The following is an 18,049-nucleotide window of genomic DNA, read 5'->3' on the forward strand; positions in this document are numbered from 1 at the left end:
TGTAGCATATACGCAACGGTCTGGTAATTCATCAGTTGGTACGAAAGTTGAACGTTGAACGTTGATGCTTCGAACGGACGAAAGCTCACCGCGGTGAACTTGTAAAATAGCTGATATACACAGTGATCCTCGTCCAATAGCTAATAGCGGGCGCGGGCATCGTCGTGTCTGGGATGCAATACGACCTTCGGCTCGTTTTCAACAGCTTGGGTGTCCTCCAACATCGCCCTTTCCTCCTCCGACAACAGCCGCCAAGCCCAAACATCTTTCTTTGGGAAGTTTTGAGTAGGTATCAGCAGTCGCAGTCCGTGCCTGCCAGTGACCGTATCCATCTTTTGTCCATTCTCATCCACTCCGCCTGAACCTCTCCTGATGATAACCTTATGCACCTCCCGATTCTCTGCCATGGATTCCAATACAAACTTCTTCAGGTACCTGAATGATAACTCGGCACATGAGATAGCAGTAAGTTCGGCTGCACATGTAAGACAAACCTCATTGAACGAAATGGGTGATCAGATACAGGTTCAGTAAAACCAAATCCTATATTGGCGGGCGTCGGTTCATTAGACCGCGGTGGCCTCTGTTCCAAGTTATATGGATCCGTATTCGAGGTTGCAGTTGGGAATCGTTCCACAGCGGTGTGATATATCTCTTGGGTGGTGAGACCCGGCGCATCAGGTTTCAATGCAAACACCTTCCGCACCAAGTCGCGGGCCTCTGGAGTACAGTATGTTATCACGGATTTGAAGGCGTTCGCCGGTATGTGAACGATCCGCATCGCCATCCCAGGAATTAGGTAGATTGAGATGATTCTCTTCAATGATGGCGTGTATGTCTCGCAGCAAAGCTTGGATGGTCAAGTGAAGGGGTAATGACTGATGCCAAAGACAAGTGGGGAGCGAGCCGGTATTCTGGAGGCTGAGGACAACGTCGACCGCGACCACGAGCGGGATATTCCGTGGATCAGGACTCTCTTCCGCAGTGCGACCCCTTAATTTTGGTAAAACGCACAATTACTGGATGCCTTCCCGTAGCCGTTTAGAGACGTTCTAAAGCTAAATTTCGTCTTTAAATCACTCCGGCACGTCGGCCAATTGATCTCCGACGAGCCTGTGAACAAAGTGAGACCTTTCTAAACCTTATATCTGGAAGGGGGGTCGACCCCCCCTTCCAGATTCTAAACGTCTCCCTAAACTATATTTTCGACCTCCGCACCCTCGCAACCCCCATCATCGCCTATATTTGGTGTTATGCATCACTTACATCATCTTGCCGTTCATCCTCCGACCGTCTAGAACTTGATTTAGTGATCATGGTCTCACGTCGTTACGGTCTCGCAAATCTTGCTGTTCCGACACAGTGGGGCATTTCGTAGTCCGCTTTATGATTTAGAAATGCTCTAAATCCTACGGGAAGGCATCCACTAAGATAGGGCTCGTTCATACACGACTAGCCTCACGTGATCCAAGATGTCACACTTGGGGGAGATTTCCTTCAAAAATGCAACTACTCATGCTACACTGCATTTAAGCCATATCTGCTTCTCCAGAATGTAGAGAAACCCAATGTGATCAATGTGGGGAAGCATATTTATTTTGTTTGACCTGGCACAAGGTGCATTCCACCTTTTTTCCTGGGGAAAACGACAAAGTAAGTCTCGGGGAAATATCCGGGAAAAACTGTGAGAAAACAATAGTGTAAATCCTGGGGAAAAACCGTGACCCAGAAAAAGCAACAGATTTCTCAGAGAAAAACTTTTGTTTCCAAATCGGGATTTCTGCAAGAGATTCGCAAGATAATTCCCGGGGAAATTTCTTAGAGATTTCCTTGGCCCAGCACCCGAACGTGGCGGGAAAAACATATCCCCGGGAATTATCTTGCGAATCTCTTGCAGAAATCCCGATTTGGAAACAAAAGTTTTTCTCCGAGAAATCTGTTGCTTTTTCTGGGTCACGGTTTTTCCCCAGGATTTACACTATTGTTTTCTCACAGTTTTTCCCGGATATTTCCCCGAGACTTACTTTGTCGTTTTCCCCAGGAAAAAAGGTGGAATGCACCTTGTGTGGAGACCGAGGAGATACCAAAACCATGTCGGGCTTAGGCTTATTCTGAAGCTTCAAATGTGCCACTGACGTCCTTTTTAGGAATTTCACGTGATATGTCACCTAATGTCACGGGCGCTCAAACCAGTCGTGTATGAACGAGCCCATATATCTTATCACGTGGGGGGAGTTGCAAACACTGCCGTTGCGCCTTCCACGCTTGACACATCTGAGAAAATTTTGGAGTGTGACAATACACTAGTATATATATTCTCCAAAACAAATTGTACAGGGAATGAATGGTTGCGGAACAAACCACGGAATACTACTATCTCAGCCACACTTAAGACTCTGATGTAAAAGATCTCCCCTGATATTGAGAATGCATGGCCAACAGGAGGTCTGTACCATGGTTTAAGACCTCAGTCCCAGTCAAAAACCCGTATGACGAGAAAGGACGAGAAAGGAATAAATATTAAGACGTAGAAATACTCCGTTTTGGTTCGAAAATTGGACTATTTTATTTTGAGAGCGGACAGCTTCAAAGAAAAAAGGAGCAGAAATATGCTCTGTATGCGCATTTCGAAACCATTAGGTCCAGGTATATAACTGTCCGATGTCAACCAGATTCATCCTCGACCCGTAGAATACATTCCGTTCCCTGTAGCTACACATCGACAGTCTTCGATAGGCTGTGATTAGGTCCGTTGTCCTTCGATATCGTCCGTTGCAGTCCGAGTAAGCCAGCGCCAGCCATCCCACCGTCGCGCTCGCGCCCGCCCTGCCCCGCCCCATCGCGCTCGCGCCCACGCCCGCCCCTGCGCCCTGTGCCCTGCATCGCGCTCGCCTCGCTCCCCCCCTGCATCGTGCCCCACGCCCCAAAACTGTCACCCGTGCTGCCCGCCTCCACATGCAACAGAACTCGGATACCCAGCCACAGTCTTCCGCACCCTGGGCATCAACATCAGTACGGTTCGAAAGAGAAACACGAAAAAATACCTAAGTCGCTTGAGAGGTACCTGCAATGTTCGCGTTCGATTTATTAGTGGCCTTGGTCGCTCGACTAGCCTTTCTTTTTGCAGCCTCCTCCGTCTTTGCAGCAGTCTTCTTGGTTGCACTGAGAACCTCGTATTTCTGCATGCAGCGACAAGAATGAGCAACGATGAATATGACGGTACATTGCATTACCTTCCTGGTTTCTGCATCTACAGCTGCCCAAGCAGCGCTGAATTCGTCGCGTGATTTCCCTTGATTCATTGGGAGCCAGTTGATGGCAAACAAATTACTTGTAGGCGAGAGATTGGCAGTGAGCGTGGGCAAACAGGCATAACCGATGTCACGTACGATGCATCGTTGGACTTATTCGCTTTCATCTTGGGTGATTTGCGCTTCGGCTTTGCAGGTGCGTCCGCAGTAATCGCTCCGAGATCACTATCGGCAGGTGCTACACCTGTACCACTTGCACTCGTGGTTTTGGACTGGGTGGGGAGAGAGTGAGGAGTAGGTGGATCGAACTCATCAGCACTGTAGAACCATCAGACAGTGAGTGAGATGCTCCCCGAAGAGAGGAGGTACATACAGTGGATCGAAAGGCTGGTTACGCAAATAGACGTGAGTATGAGAAGATAAGCGCGAGCGTGAGGATGTGAGCCACAGACCACAAGTAGTGGAATGCTTTGTGCATCTGCGTGCGTCGTGTGCAGGGCTACAACGGATGTGCTGGGGATAGTATCATCTGGTCGCAATTGAGTAGGATTTAAATGATATAGTAGAATACAATAATGAGATCGGTAAAATAATGGAAAGTACGCACCATCAACTGAGTTGTCCACATTGGCAGACAAAGACGAGGTGTCAGGCTGATGTTCCGGCAGTGGAGAATCTAGCACGGAAGACTGAGTTGGCAGTGCGGCATCTATGTTAGCGGATGAAGACGAGGCATTAGGCTGAGTTTCTGGCAGTGGAGAATCTAGCGCGGAAGACTCAGTTGCCAGTGCGGCATCTATGGTGGCGGACGAAGACGAGGCGTTAGGCTGATGTTCGGGCAGCGGAGAATCTAGCACGGAAGATTGAGTTGGCAGTGCGGCATCTATGTCGGCGGATGAAGACGAGGCCTGAGGCTGAGGTTCTGGCACTGGACGAGCAGCAATGGTAGAAACATTATCAGTGGGAGCGTGGATACGCTGTGCTCCCTGATAGTGGCTATCCTGATGCGCGCTAGAATCATCGCGCGAGACAACGGAGCGGTGTCTAGGGCTCTTCCTGGCTCGCCGCCGTCTTGGCGAGCGAGTATTGCGCCCCTCCTCGTCCGATGTAGATGACTGATTCCTCTTCCGCTTGCTATCTCGTCGTCGTCGCAAGGATCCCTCGTGGTCATTCTCCGACATGGTTGAGTTGTGCCTCTTCTTCTTCCCACCTCCGCGTCGTCTTCGTGGACGCACCTCGCTGTCAGACTCGTCCGATTGGTCAACGGGTTCTGACAATGATTGTTTTTTCTTATTCTTCTTCGGGGGCGTCCATTGCGAGTAGTTGTCTGTGGCCAATTTCTCCGCCTTCCAGTCGCCATGACAGTAAGCGAGTTCTGGTATGCGAAGATTCATTTCCCGGTAAAAGAATGCTGCAATGTCAGCCGTTTTCTTACTCCATGTAGATGGGAGATAGGAAACATCATCTCGACAGTGGAGTTCTGCCCATATCTCTCGCATGACTCTAGTAGCCGCCTTCATCTGTGCCTTGTTGAAAGGCGTACCGTCCTTGTTCTCGAGGTACCGGGGCTTCTTCGGACCATCTTCGGATTCATCTTCGTCAATCTGAGTGATGGACCTGCTCTCGGATAGCTCGCGAATGTGTGCGTCGTATTCCTGCCTGTACCAGAACCTGACACTTGGATATTCAGCTCGTTCTAACGGGGGAATTGGATTTGCTTTCGCAAATCTGATGTCAGTTGCAACGGAAGAGATCTGAGATGGTGGTACACCATGGAGAACTGAGGGAATTGCGCTGATGAGCTTTGCGTACTTTTCTCTGCATGGATCAGTGAGAGGTAGTAAGCATGTTTACGGCGCATATATGCATCAAAAAATGAGATACATACTCGTGAATTCTTTCTCGTGCAACCAGTTCATCTCTTTCTCGATACAGCTGGATGTATGCTTCGTTCTGATATTGGAGAAGTTCTTCGGAAGATGCCTTTGCGATCGCGGCTGCATAACTTGATGTAGAGAATGATGACTAGATGCGAGTATACCTGAGAGTGAATACCATTTCATTCTGATTTCTAGCGCATACCTTCCGATGAGGCATAAAATAGTTTGGCGTGGTGTAGCCTGACGCCGGCGGGTAATGGCTACTGTGACCACTCTCTTGTCTGCTCCGGAAATTCAGAGATCTAAATCTTATCACTCCGGCCCCGTCCCGTGCCCCGGATTAGGTAAGCCCTGCCGTTGGACCGTAAATCTGTCGGTGCCCAATCTTTCTTATCACGTGGGGGGAGTTGCAAACACTGCCGTTGCGCCTTCCACGCTTGACACATCTGAGAAAATTTTGGAGTGTGACAATACACTAGTATATATATTCTCCAAAACAAATTGTACAGGGAATGAACGGTTGCGGAACAAACCACGGAATACTATCTCAGCCACACTTAAGACTCTGATGTAAAAGATCTCCCCTGATATTGAGAATGCATGGCCAACAGGAGGTCTGTACCATGGTTTAAGACCTCAGTGCGCAACGTTCTACTATCCCGATAGGTGTGATGCTTACTCTGACGTGCTCCGAAATGCATTTTGAAACACTGCTGAGGATGGGCGTGACAAAATGTTACCCAATTTAGATTTCGCGAGCGCCTCGCCTGCTAGACCAGCGTGACATTCAAGTGACGGATTTTGCAACACTACCTCTCGTTAACACTCCCCACCGGCATCGTGCCGGCTCTCTCCCTTCTTCACAGAATCTTCTGAAAACTAGTGTGAATTATAGCCTAGGAGTACACGCATCAATTCGTGTAAAAATATAGAAAAATATAGGGTGGTTGTGCTGCAGGAGCTCAGGTGCACAAAAAATTTGTAACTCCACCCCCAAGATAGTATTGTATAACGTAGTACTCAGCCTGGGCGGTATCAAGGTGCTCACAATGTCATCCACTCCGTGCGGATATCTGAGGTAAGTTCGAATTCATTTTATCGGGGATTCAAGTAAAGGGTAAATAGTGTTATTTGGATATTGTGATCTACCCGAACATAGCTCCCAGTAACACGTTAGAGGATGGAAGCGTCTCTGAATTCCTGACTGTCCGTCCAACTCCACTACCGGCTTGTGCGACAACCGCTGTAGAGGCTTCAGCCACACACCATACAGCAGTACGAAGGAAGAGAATTCCAGCTGTCAATCCTCCAAACAGGGCTGCTCCAAATTTCATCAACTCTTGTAGGTGTTCTCGTGGCGCAGTGAGGATGTGATGTGCGAAGGAACGCGGTTGGAGGGCGACGACGCAAACTGTGAATAACGTGCCGAAGACGAACAATGGGCACAAGAAACCAAAGACCCGCTCCCGCGAAATATCAGGGTCATCGTGGAAGCGACGAAGCACGACCTGCAGGTCCTGCGATGATGGGCAAGCCGCTTCGTACCACGAGGATGCTTCTGTCGCTATCGCGGCTTGTGCAGCAGAACGCCAGCGTCTGCCGCCAGATAAATGTGAAGGGCCGCGGACAGAAGGGTCCTTCGGTGTGGTTGAGAGGAGCTCGGAATATTCAACCGAGACGTTGTAACGTTGAACAAGACCGGGCATGGTGACTGTGATGGATGAGTGGCCGGTGAGTGAAGTTTATGATGGAAGTGGAGACTTGGGTGGATATACGTTGCGACCTAAGAGAGTGGCTTGATTTTATACCAGTGTGTAGCCTTGTCCGATGCCGGTATCCGTTGGTCTCGGATGAAGACGGTGCCGCGCCGCGAGATTAAACGCGCGCCTTAATGATCGGTTACGATCGGTGTTCGGTAGCCTCGTGTGTGGCTCACTGATTTTCAACGACGCCGAGTCATTTCCCTTCCCTAAAATGAAAGGCCAGTCAAGGAACAGACATAGTCAGATCAAATACAAGTTTATATGCGTTCAGGTATCATCGTTCTCACTCTTTGCTGCGGGAGTTTCGTAGAAGCCGCCCGATCTGCCAGCGTGTCGTGCCGCGCCCCGTCTGAATCGCAACTTTCCTGCTCTTTCCTGCGGAAGGAACCGATTAAGGGACTTTACGCATTGCAGTAGTGTGCCCTCGTTTATTTCCATATACCACCCGCCACCGTCTTGCGGACATTCCATTTTGTGACAGCCGGATGGTATGGGACATCTACCTGCACATCTTCGCTGGGTTGTGCTATCTGTAGATGTAGTGCGTCATGCTGGTGTTGGGTCGCAGTGTCTGAAAGGCTCGTGCGTGTCCTGCTTGCCGTCAATTGGCACTCGGCGGCACATGTTACTCACATCAATTGCTCGCGCTGGGTCCCCATTCGCTGGGCTTGAGTCACCTTGTCCCGAATTAGAGGCTACTGGCACTGTTTGACAGATACCTCATTTCTAGTTCATGCGGTTCGGCACTACAGTGGGACTGCAGAAATTGTCAGAGCTCTCGACGATAATGCGGGGTTTTCTACAGGTCAAGCGTTAATACTTGACGCCTTCCTGGACAAGTCACAGTGGGCAGTTAGCGATGTTAGAGTTCACTAGTGCAGCGCATAAAGCTTCGTGAAAATCATACACAACTACCCTTGCCCACACTCGGCGGACGGGACGCCACATCGGTATACATATTGCAAGGCCAGCAGGGGAGTCCTGGGCCGACTCCCAGGCGGCGTTAGGGTCGCTGCGGAACTTGCCCTGTGTCATGACATAACTTCTGGTTTCCCCTGGCTAGGAGCTCCGGCACCTCATCAGGATCTAGGCTCGTTAACCAGCCTCTAGTATATAGGAAGAAAGAGTCGTTCCTCTATATAGAGGCTGGATCCTCGTATGAGGGGCTTCTGAGAGGTCCCCCGTGGGAACGGCGGAGTTTGACCATGCCGACGGCGCGGCCAAAATGCGTACAAAACTTGAGCTGTGAAGGAGGCAATGTGACATACGACGCATACAAAAATTTTAGCATAGCTTCCAGGAAATGAGTGGCAATTTTTTCAGCACTTTTCGCCGGCTGAACTATTGTGCAATGCATTTATTTTCCTACTGCACAGAGGGAGCTCGGCGTTCACCCGAGCAGAAGCTCGCGTCATGATCATGTGCAAATCATGTGAGGGCAAGCTGCCGTTGCGCCGACGTCAATATTCAAACTCAACGTTTCCCATGGGGGACCTCTCAGAGGCCTCTCATACGAGGTTCGAGACTAATCAGGATCCCTCTGCGCTGTTGGAGCTCCGGTACCGTCGTTCTCAAGTCCATCTGCAAAGCATGCAGATCGGTCTGATTTCACTTCTGATCATCATGATGCCCACTGCCCAAGGCCTGGCTGTCTCCGAAAAGCATTGCTGATAGCAGAATTTGCGAGAGAAAATATCACACAGCATCTGACTAGAGACAGCCGAAGATTGTGACTTGATACCGCCCTCGGCGGGATGTCAATGCCCAGCTAGCCGCACGCGTTATCGCTAGGAAGTTCATCGCCAAGTGGTTGGCAGTCGCATCTCGGTGAATGTGGCAGCTCATAAATCTTTTGCATTTGTGGCAGCTCATAAACCTTTTGCATTGAGATGTCGACTCTTGAGTCGGAACCGAGACAAAGCAGTACGGTACGCGGTGAGAGTGACTGCGTCACAATGGGTCACAATAGCAAACTCACGTGACGTGCCCTCTGCCCATGGTGATAACCCTCTGCCCAGTCCACATTTTAGTTTCCACATTTATCCTCGCTTCTATCCTTTTCTTCAACTACCACCACCCAACCACCTGCTACCTATCGCACGTCAGTTCCCCCTCGTTAAACGTATATAACGTGGAGCTCATCGTCTACGTTATCATAGCAGTTATCTCATCTAACCTCTCTTCCCCCACCCCCATCACAGTGAGTCCCCGACGCGTCAGACGCGTTGCGTTAGCCTTGTATTGAACACGCTTTTCCTTAGATGACCCAATCGCGTGAAGACTCCGTCTACCTCGCCAAGCTCGCCGAGCAGGCTGAGCGTTATGAGGGTGGGTTGCCTCCAGTTCCCAGTGAGACGTGTTCCTGACGCGTCATCCTGCAGAAATGGTCGAGAACATGAAGCGTGTTGCTTCGTCCGACCAGGAACTAACTGTTGAGGAGCGTAATCTTCTTTCTGTCGCGTACAAGAACGTCATTGGCGCGCGTCGTGCGTCGTGGAGAATCGTTTCCTCGATCGAGCAGAAGGAGGAGTCTAAGGGGAACGAGGTGCAAGTCCAGATGATCAAGGGTTACAGAGAGAAGATTGAGAGCGAGCTCGCAAAAATTTGCGAGGATATCCTTGATGTTCTCGACAAGCACTTAATCCCGTCGGCCGCTTCCGGCGAGTCGAAGGTCTTCTACCACAAGATGTTCGTCACTTTGTGTCTCTTTTATGTCGCTTGCGCTCATAGAGTGGTTTCTAGGATGGGTGACTACCACCGTTATCTTGCCGAGTTCGCCACTGGAGACAAGCGGAAGGACAGTGCAGACAAGTCGCTAGAAGCGTACAAGGCTGCATCTGACGTCGCTGTCACTGAACTTCCCCCCACACACCCGATCCGTCTCGGGCTTGCCCTCAATTTCTCTGTCTTCTACTACGAGATCCTCAACAGCCCGGATCGTGCGTGTCACCTGGCGAAGCAGGCATTTGACGACGCTATCGCTGAGCTCGACACCCTCTCGGAGGAGAGCTACAAGGACTCGACTCTCATCATGCAGCTGCTCAGAGACAACCTGACACTCTGGACGTCCGACATGCAGGAGTCGGGTATGTTTATCCGCTTACGTTTTGTTTTACTTGCTGACATAGATGTTCTCGTTGACAGACAAGCCTGCGGACAAGGATGAGGCAGGTGATGCTGCTGCGGAGGAGGGCGCTTAGATGCTGTCACTGTCTTTGTGAACGGTTTCTGTCGTCGTCGTGTGTCTCTTGCTCTTTAATCCCTACCATCCTGCATACTTCATCGTACCATATCCGCACCATTACCATCCCCGTCGCATACTCTCTTATTACCTCCTATCGTTTTATGTTTTTTTTTCCTGTTCCATGTGATGTCGAATGGTCTGAACCAAGGCGATTTCGGAAGCAGACCAGCATGCTCTGGCTGTGTGGTGTGTGCGTAAGCGACGTGAATATTGATTAGCAAGTCAAAAGGATATGGAGATTTCTTTTCGGAAGCCATCTGTAAGTTTTACACCAATATTGTATGTCCGTGAAAAGGGTTGAGATGAGCCCCCGTTGTCTAATGGCTATGACGTCAGACTTCTAGGGCGAACTCCTGAATCTGGAGGTTGCGGGTTCGAGTCCCGCCGGGGGTATGGGATGACAGGATACAATGTTTTGCATTTTGGAATGCACAGTGGATATGGATAGAGTACTGTCGCAAGAATTGTCGGCCAAACTCAAGCACCTCGATCGACCGAGACTTTAAAATTGTGTCTGCCCGCAGAGCAAGTCCTGGCCAGACCGACGGCAGAGGTATTGGCAACACACGTCTTCTCAACTACATGTGCTGTAGTGGGAACGACAAGGATGTGTATTCGGAAGCCTGCGAGTATATTACACGAGAACGTAAGCAGGCACAGAGATAGGATACTGTTGAGTGCTTGTGTGTGTGGAAGTCGTGATGCGGTGTTGTGATGGAGCATCCGCGGAAGATCTGAAGTATGGTATGTATGTTCGTTATTACACGACTCGAAAGGGTAGTCATTGTGGCGGGGACGCCACCGGGGCTGGCACTGCCGGTAGAGCCGAGAGAAAGAGATATCGGCCTGTTAGAACTTTGCTGTGTTGGAAGTAAAGAGGCGCAACGGCACGTGTCGATGTTATGTGGTGATTTGGAGTGCGCGGAAGTAAGTCGCAGCAGATCACCAGATCTTAAACATAGATCGGGTGGAGGGGGTGGCCCGACAACGTCCGACTTGTGACACGTTCCTGCGGTGAACACGAGGCAGTCTGTGCGCAAGAGAAAGGGGACGAGAGACGGAGGAGGAGAGCTGGGAGAAAGGAGTGGCGTCGTTCACGCCGCGAGCATGAGAGCGAGACGATCAGCGCGATAAATAGAAAACTCAGCGACACTGATGGATTCCCACGCGGAAGGCGAGGGGTGGCAATTGAAGGGCCGCTATTCCAGGGCGCTGCGTCCTGCGTTCTCCAGTTTCTGTTACCACGACCACCATGCACGGGAGTCCCACTCCTCGCGGTACTCCCTCTCGCCGAGGCAGATCTCCTCGCGCCCCAGCTGCCTCTCCGTCGTCTCCCACAATTACACCAGATTTTTCTATCAGACCCGCCGCCACTTTCACAACATGTTTGTCCATCCCCGTCGAGGGTGCTCTTCCGATCGAACGACCCGAGCCTCCTGCTCCCACAGCAGCAGCCGACTCTTCCGCTCACCCTTCCTCCAACGAATCCAAGAGAGCTCCCAGAAAATCTAAGATGGATGCCCTTGTGGCCCTCCACAATCACGCTCAGTCCTCGTTGGGCCAGGAGGACCTCAACGACACCATCAACGACGACGCCGGGATCCGCGTCCAACTGCATGATGGTCCTCCCATCGCTGTCTCACCTCGTTTGGACCTGTCATCTGTCAAGACGCCCAAACCCGGAAGCGAAGCCTCCGAGCCGTCGCAGCGGCCGTTTGGACTGACCAACTGCCCCACATTTCGCCCCACCCCGGAGCAATTCAAGGACCCCTTGGCTTACATTCGCTCCATATCCGACGAAGGAAAGCAGTACGGGATCTGCAAAATTGTGCCGCCCGTCGGATGGAACATGCCTTTTGTCACTGATACCGAGGTGAGTGCTTGTTTTGATCGGCGACCGAGGCCCGTCATTTAACATTGTTGATAGAAATTTCGGTTCAAGACACGCCTTCAGCGCCTGAATTCGATTGAGGCATCGTCGCGAGCAAAGGTCAATTTCCTCGAGCAGCTCTATCGCTTCCACAAACAACAAGGAAATCCGCGAGTTTCGGTCCCTACAATCAACCACAAGCCGCTCGATCTTTGGTTGCTTCGCAAAGAGGTGCACAAATTGGGTGGTTATGACACGGTACGAGATCTTTATCTTTTGCGCCTTCCCCCGATCCGCGTCTCATTGTGTGCGTGGCGTTATTGTGATAGGTGACCAGAACCAAGAAATGGGCGGACCTCGGTCGGCTTCTAGGATATGGAGGTATCCCTGGCCTCTCGACGCAAATGAGAAATTCCTATGCTCGTGTTATCTTGCCGTTCGAGCAGTTTTCCGACCGAGTTCGTAACTCGCCCACCATGTCCCCTCACAAGCCTTACGACCCCCAGTTGAAGACTCACGTTAACACGCAGGCCGGAAGACCTTCTGCCTCGGGCTCGGCATCGGTTGCAGGAGATGAGAGCCCGCCGTCGAGTCCTTTGACAATGACATCCAGCCCGTTGTCGGAACCCCCTGATGAGGGTGACTACAAGGATCATGCCGCAGATAGGCCAAGCATGGCTAGACCGCGCAGAAGTGCCAGACATAGCTCTCAGGAGCATACAACGCGTGAGTGCTCAGTGTCAATCTCCCTGCACAGTGCGCTGAGCTCTTGATCAAATAGCGGTTCGTAAAGCCTCAAATGCGAATGAAGGAGTACCTTCAGGGTCCCATGGCCCGAAAGCTGCCGCTGGCTCTTCCCAGACCCCGACCGAGGTAATGATTTTCACTGCAAAGCTCACCCTATCACATTTTTCACCGTTTTGGTTCAGCCTCATTGCGAAGTTTGTCATAAGAAAGATCGTGGAGAAGAAATGTTATTATGCGATGGCTGCGACTGTGGTAGGCTTCGGATTTTTTGGTGAGATCGATTTTGCATCTAACAATTTGGTGTTTCCAGGATTCCACATGTTCTGTCTCGATCCTCCTCTCTCCTCCATTCCCAAGGGCCAGTGGTTCTGCCACACATGTCTTTTTGGAACAGGAGGAGACTTTGGGTTCGATGAAGGCGAGGAACACAGTCTCTCCAGTTTCCAAGCCCGAGACCTTGAGTTCCGGCGACTATGGTTTAAGTCGCACCCTGTTTCATCATCTACCGAGGAGGATGACAAGATGAATGTGGACGAGGACTCGCCCTCGAAGAAGAATGTCAGCGACCCCAATGTCAACCGTATCGGCGACGTTGTCGTCTCCGAGACTGATGTGGAGAACGAATTTTGGAGGCTCGTTCAGTCGCCGCTGGAGACTGTTGAAGTTGAGTATGGTGCTGATGTACACTCAACTACTCACGGAAGGTATGCCATGGGCGAAGTCCACTGTATGGGACAGACGTTGACCCACTTATTTGGAAGTGGCATGCCAACGCTGGAGACCCATCCGTTGGATCCATACTCCAAGGACCCATGGAATTTGAATAATATCCCGATATTACCTGACTCTTTGCTCCGTTATATCAAGTCAGATATCTCGGGTATGACTGTGCCCTGGACGTATGTAGGCATGGTGTTCTCGACGTTTTGCTGGCATAACGAGGTGTGTTCCCTTCTCTTCTCCCGCGATAAAGATTTACCGTAGTACGCATAGGATCACTACACCTACAGTATTAATTACAGTAAGTCTATGCAACAACGCTCTACAGCCATAGTGCTAAGGCGCATTGCAGTGCATTGGGGCGAGACGAAGACGTGGTACAGCATCCGTGGAGCAGATGCTGATAAGTTCGAGGCTGCAATCAAGCGGGAGGCCCCTGATCTCTTCGAGGCTCAGCCTGATCTTTTGTTCCAACTCGTCACATTGATGAATCCGAACAGGTTGAAGGAAGCTGGGTTGGACGTGTACGCCTGTAATCAGAGGGCGGGCGAGTTTGTCATCACCTTCCCGAGGGCTTACCATGCAGGCTTCAATCACGGAGTGGGTTCATTCCCTCACATTTCAGGCGCGTCTACTGACCAGTCCATCCAGCTGAACTTCAACGAAGCTGTCAACTTCGCTCTACCTGATTGGTTGCCTCTTGGGTTGGACTGCATGAAGCGGTATCAAGAGCACAGGAAACTACCCGTGTTCTCCCATGACGAGCTGCTCATCACAATCACGCAGCAATCGCAGACCATTCAGACCGCCTTGTGGTGAGTTGTTTCATCGTCATAGTGTCACTGCATCTAATTCGACTGGGCATGTGTCAGGTTGAATGAGAGTTTGCAGGAGATGACCGAACGCGAAATGAGTATTCGAGCCAGAGCCCGATCTCTCCAGATGAACGAAGTGCTTGAAGAAACCGATCGGGCCGAAGAACAGTATCAATGCACCATCTGCAAAATGTTCTGTTACCTATCGCAGATCACGTGTTCGTGCACGACGAAGGTTGTATGCATCGACCATGTCGACTCCCTCTGCAAGTGTGCTCGCACCAGCAAGATTCTGCGGAAGCGTTTCGAGGACACGGAGTTGCAGGATATACAAGCGAAAGTTTCCGAGCGTGCCGCCGTTCCCTCCGCCTGGCGAGGCAAGCTCAACAAACTTCTTTCAGAGAGCGCCCGTCCACCTCTCCGAAGCCTGCGCGCGCTCGTTGCAGAAGGGGAGCGCATCAATTACCCGCTGTCCGAGCTTCACGCTCTACGCAAATGTGTCACTCGGGCCAACGAATGGGTTGATTTGGCAAACGTGTTCCTCGTTCGCAAGCCGAGCAGGAAACGTGCACGCAAGTCTAAAGGGCGCGCCTCCGAGGGTTTGATAGATGATACCGGAGACAAGCCTGAGCGCACGTTAGACGATCTCTATACGGCTCTGAAAGAGGTGGACACTTTAGGATTCGACTGTCCGGAGATAGGATTTTTGAAGAATCTCACCAACGAAGCGGAGGAGACGAGGAACAAAGCTCGCACTCTTCTGAGCTCGTCTTCTGGCCCTCGCGATCGCCAGGAATACGTGCAAGAATGTGAACGCCTCCTGCTTCAAGGTTCATCCATCAATGTGCTCGTGGACGAGTTGCTGGAGGTGGAGAAGATCGTCCTGCGCGAGCAGCTCATCAAGGAGCTGGATGAAGTCCTGGATACCGAGGTGGTGACCTTGGAGGAGATCAGACAATACATGGCACGCGCTCAAGCCTGTGACCTGTCGACCAATCGTGCCTACATGTCTTCTCTCGAGAAATTGTTGCATACCGGAGAGGCCTGGGAGGGGCGCGTCAAAGCGGTGCTCACGAAGCCTCAGCGTACGTTGGATGAACTCGATGAGGTTATCAAGGCCAGGAACATGTACGACGGTCAGGTTGGCCGTGATAGCGTGCCCGCAGATCCGGAACTGGTGGATCGCCTTATGTCTACTCGCACTCGTGCTCAGGAATACGAGAGGCAGGCGAAGGCATGGTTAATACCCGAGCCTGGTGCTCCAAAGCCGAAAGTGCAGGAGGTGTCTAAGTTGGTCGGCCGCGGGGAGAAGGAATTTAACATACAAGCCATACAAGATTTGAAGAGGACAGTTGACTTTGCGCTTGATCTGGAGGCGCGGTGCGACGCGGTGTTGAAGAATCGCTACCAGCACAACGAGGAAACTGACATCTTTGTCACGATGCTCCAGTGGCGTAACTATGCCAAGGAACACCTCACCATGTTCATCTTGCCTAACTTTGACAAGCTTGACAAACAGATTGCTCTCCATTATCGGTGGTTGGAGGGCCTACCATGGTTCTGCCGACAGCACCAAGAAGCTCACGGTCAGCCCATACTGGACGATGTGGTCGAGTCTACTCGACCGGAAGACGATCTTCCTCCTAATGATGAATACTTCACTTGCATCTGCACGACTCCTGTTCGTCCTCCTGCTGCCGGAACTGTCTCCGACGCCGTTCAGTGTGATCACTGTTATGCAAGATTCCATGGTGTCTGTGCTGCGAATGGTGGATCGTGCCCATTCTGCGATCATCATCATTGGAACGGTACAATTCACAAGGAACGAAGCTGGCATTTCTGCTATCTTCCGACGATACTCCTGCACGCCCCGGATATAACCAAGAACTACTCGGAGGATTGGAAGCAATTGGAAATTATAGTCCATCGAGTGGACAGACTCTCAGCTGCAATCGGACAGTTCTTGTCCTTTGCTTCCCAACCTGCTAATCAGAGGCCGGAGTACATTCCGCAGGTTAGGCACTATATGCGCAAATTGTACAAGATTCAGTTCGCAGTCTCCCCCAATCCCGAGGTCTCTTTCGGCCTGGATCTTGCAGGCCTGCACCGCATCTTGGCCGGTCAACCTGCACCTGTCCGTGTGAAGAAAAGGCGTCGCCCGAAGTTTACGTTTGGTCAAGATATCGATAAGGATTGGATGGATAGCACCCGATGCATTTGCAGAGGTCGGACCAACTACTTGCTGAACTATCCTACAGTTGAATGCGAGCTATGCGGCAAGTTCTACCATGCTGGTTGTGTTTTCTTCCCTATGGACCCGTCGTCGGGAGTGCGCAATCGCTTTATGTGCCCGCTCTGCTGTCTGCGGAAAAATAGGGCTTATCCGTATTCAGAAGTCCGCGTCAAACACATTGGTACGTGCACGTTGTATTGGTGCTGCCATGCAATTTGACTATCGCCCTACAGATAACCCTGAACCCGATACTTACGTCGACACCAAGGAGATGCTAGACACGTTCAGCAAGGAGATCATCTACATGAAGCTGCCGCCCCCGTATACGCAGACTCTCTTCGTTGAGCTCATTCGCTTTACCCCAGGGCAGCCAGACAACGTTTCTGGGAACGGGGCAGGTCCTCGCAATGCAGGGCCCAGTAGTCCGCACGGGCTTATCGGCAACGGTAGTTCACCCCACCCTCGAGCTATCCAGCCCCCGCCTCCTCATCCGCATCACTCGTCGCATGCTCCTAATCCCTCTCCACTGGCCATCCCTTTCGATGCCGGACGCGCCTCTGGATCGTCTCATCACGTTCCTCCACCTCCACCATGGGCTAGTCGATGGAGCAATGCCGCCGTTGCTGCAGCTCCGCCCATGGCCAGGTCTCATCCCGAGCAGTTGAGGTCACCCCTCGCTACTCCGCCGCAGGCTTCTAGGAAGCGCAAATATCCTGAAGAGGCTCCTCCGCCGCCTGATGATCGCTTTGGCCCTATCCCCGGTGTCTCGTCCGGAATACCTTCACCGAAGCGACGTCAGACGTCGCATACTCCACAGCCGGCACCACGTACGAGCCAGGGCTTGTCTCCATCCCTGGCGATGATGCTCTCGCCTTCACCAAACGATGTTAGATCCCCGACGCACCAACCGTACTCTGGTCGTGGCATTGGCCATGGTTCGTCGAGCAGGATGCCCGATGATGGTTTACCATCGGTACGTGAATCGTAAGTGTTGACCTCTTCAGCCTGCTGACTCGTGAAATTCAGGATCGTCGACTACGTTAAGATCGCGCTCCTGTTTTTCGGTACCCATCGTCTTTTTGAACTGATATTATACGCTATTTTGGTTATCCCGTTGTTCATCTCTATTGTGCTGTATCCGTCGTTCTTGTTGTCTCGTGTAGTTCTATGCCTAACTTTATCTTGCGAAATGCCCGAAGAATGGAGCGGGATGGTTGCGTAGCGGTACCTCTAGTTTGAGCGTGCATTGTGGCAGATACTCTGGAGGTCTCCTGTGCGTGGAAAGTAATATCTAATCGAGTCTCCCGCTGAACCGGAGGAAAAGTTCCTATCATATAATAAACAGTACGGCAGACAGCTGACGAAGCGGTATTGTATAATAGGCCCCCATAATGCGCGAGAGAGGCCATGGACATGCAGTCTATATGCAATGAGTGGTCAAGATGTACAGGCAAAACCTGTCAAGTGACACCGAGAAGAAAGTGAAGTATGTGCCCTCGTGAAGTCGTGAATAACCCACAGGACTC

The 18,049-nt window shown here is 51.3% G+C and overlaps 5 protein-coding genes and 1 non-coding gene across 6 annotated transcripts; 3 read left to right on the plus strand and 3 right to left on the minus strand.

The window, feature by feature from the left end:
* Positions 1 to 140: 140 nt before the first annotated feature.
* Positions 141 to 787, minus strand: SCP_0210490 (hypothetical protein; the record flags this gene model as incomplete). Its single annotated transcript, XM_027754960.1, has 3 exons — positions 141 to 435; positions 495 to 652; positions 707 to 787. The coding sequence occupies 3 exons, from the start codon at positions 785 to 787 to the stop codon at positions 141 to 143; spliced, it is 534 nt and encodes a 177-aa protein (XP_027610761.1).
* A 1,925-nt stretch (positions 788 to 2,712) lies between these two features.
* Positions 2,713 to 5,348, minus strand: SCP_0210500 (hypothetical protein; the record flags this gene model as incomplete). Its single annotated transcript, XM_027754961.1, has 9 exons — positions 2,713 to 2,996; positions 3,065 to 3,179; positions 3,234 to 3,330; positions 3,390 to 3,569; positions 3,625 to 3,638; positions 3,704 to 3,780; positions 3,859 to 5,069; positions 5,140 to 5,276; positions 5,334 to 5,348. 9 exons carry the CDS (start codon positions 5,346 to 5,348, stop codon positions 2,713 to 2,715), a joined length of 2,130 nt encoding a protein of 709 aa, XP_027610762.1.
* Positions 5,349 to 6,276: 928 nt separating this feature from the next.
* Positions 6,277 to 6,837, minus strand: SCP_0210510 (hypothetical protein; the record flags this gene model as incomplete). Its single annotated transcript, XM_027754962.1, has 1 exon — positions 6,277 to 6,837. The coding sequence occupies one exon, from the start codon at positions 6,835 to 6,837 to the stop codon at positions 6,277 to 6,279; it is 561 nt and encodes a 186-aa protein (XP_027610763.1).
* Positions 6,838 to 8,783: 1,946 nt separating this feature from the next.
* SCP_0210520 (14-3-3 protein) lies at positions 8,784 to 10,094 on the plus strand (the record flags this gene model as incomplete). Its single annotated transcript, XM_027754963.1, has 7 exons — positions 8,784 to 8,797; positions 8,913 to 8,995; positions 9,057 to 9,094; positions 9,156 to 9,222; positions 9,276 to 9,582; positions 9,637 to 9,980; positions 10,039 to 10,094. 7 exons carry the CDS (start codon positions 8,784 to 8,786, stop codon positions 10,092 to 10,094), a joined length of 909 nt encoding a protein of 302 aa, XP_027610764.1.
* Positions 10,095 to 10,444: 350 nt separating this feature from the next.
* SCP_t0210530 lies at positions 10,445 to 10,531 on the plus strand. The gene is given in 2 exon segments: positions 10,445 to 10,481; positions 10,496 to 10,531. It is a non-coding gene; the product is annotated as a tRNA-Arg (tRNA).
* An 859-nt stretch (positions 10,532 to 11,390) lies between these two features.
* SCP_0210540 (predicted protein) lies at positions 11,391 to 17,567 on the plus strand (the record flags this gene model as incomplete). Its single annotated transcript, XM_027754964.1, has 14 exons — positions 11,391 to 12,011; positions 12,066 to 12,266; positions 12,338 to 12,466; positions 12,539 to 12,734; positions 12,790 to 12,881; positions 12,938 to 13,007; positions 13,066 to 13,459; positions 13,517 to 13,697; positions 13,749 to 13,776; positions 13,828 to 14,075; positions 14,127 to 14,290; positions 14,348 to 16,704; positions 16,757 to 17,496; positions 17,550 to 17,567. The coding sequence occupies 14 exons, from the start codon at positions 11,391 to 11,393 to the stop codon at positions 17,565 to 17,567; spliced, it is 5,439 nt and encodes a 1,812-aa protein (XP_027610765.1).
* Between the last annotated feature and the right edge of the window lie 482 nt (positions 17,568 to 18,049).

This window comes from Sparassis crispa (assembly GCF_003851025.1).
Source record: "Sparassis crispa DNA, contig_000001F, whole genome shotgun sequence".
Taxonomy (NCBI): domain Eukaryota; kingdom Fungi; phylum Basidiomycota; class Agaricomycetes; order Polyporales; family Sparassidaceae; genus Sparassis; species Sparassis crispa.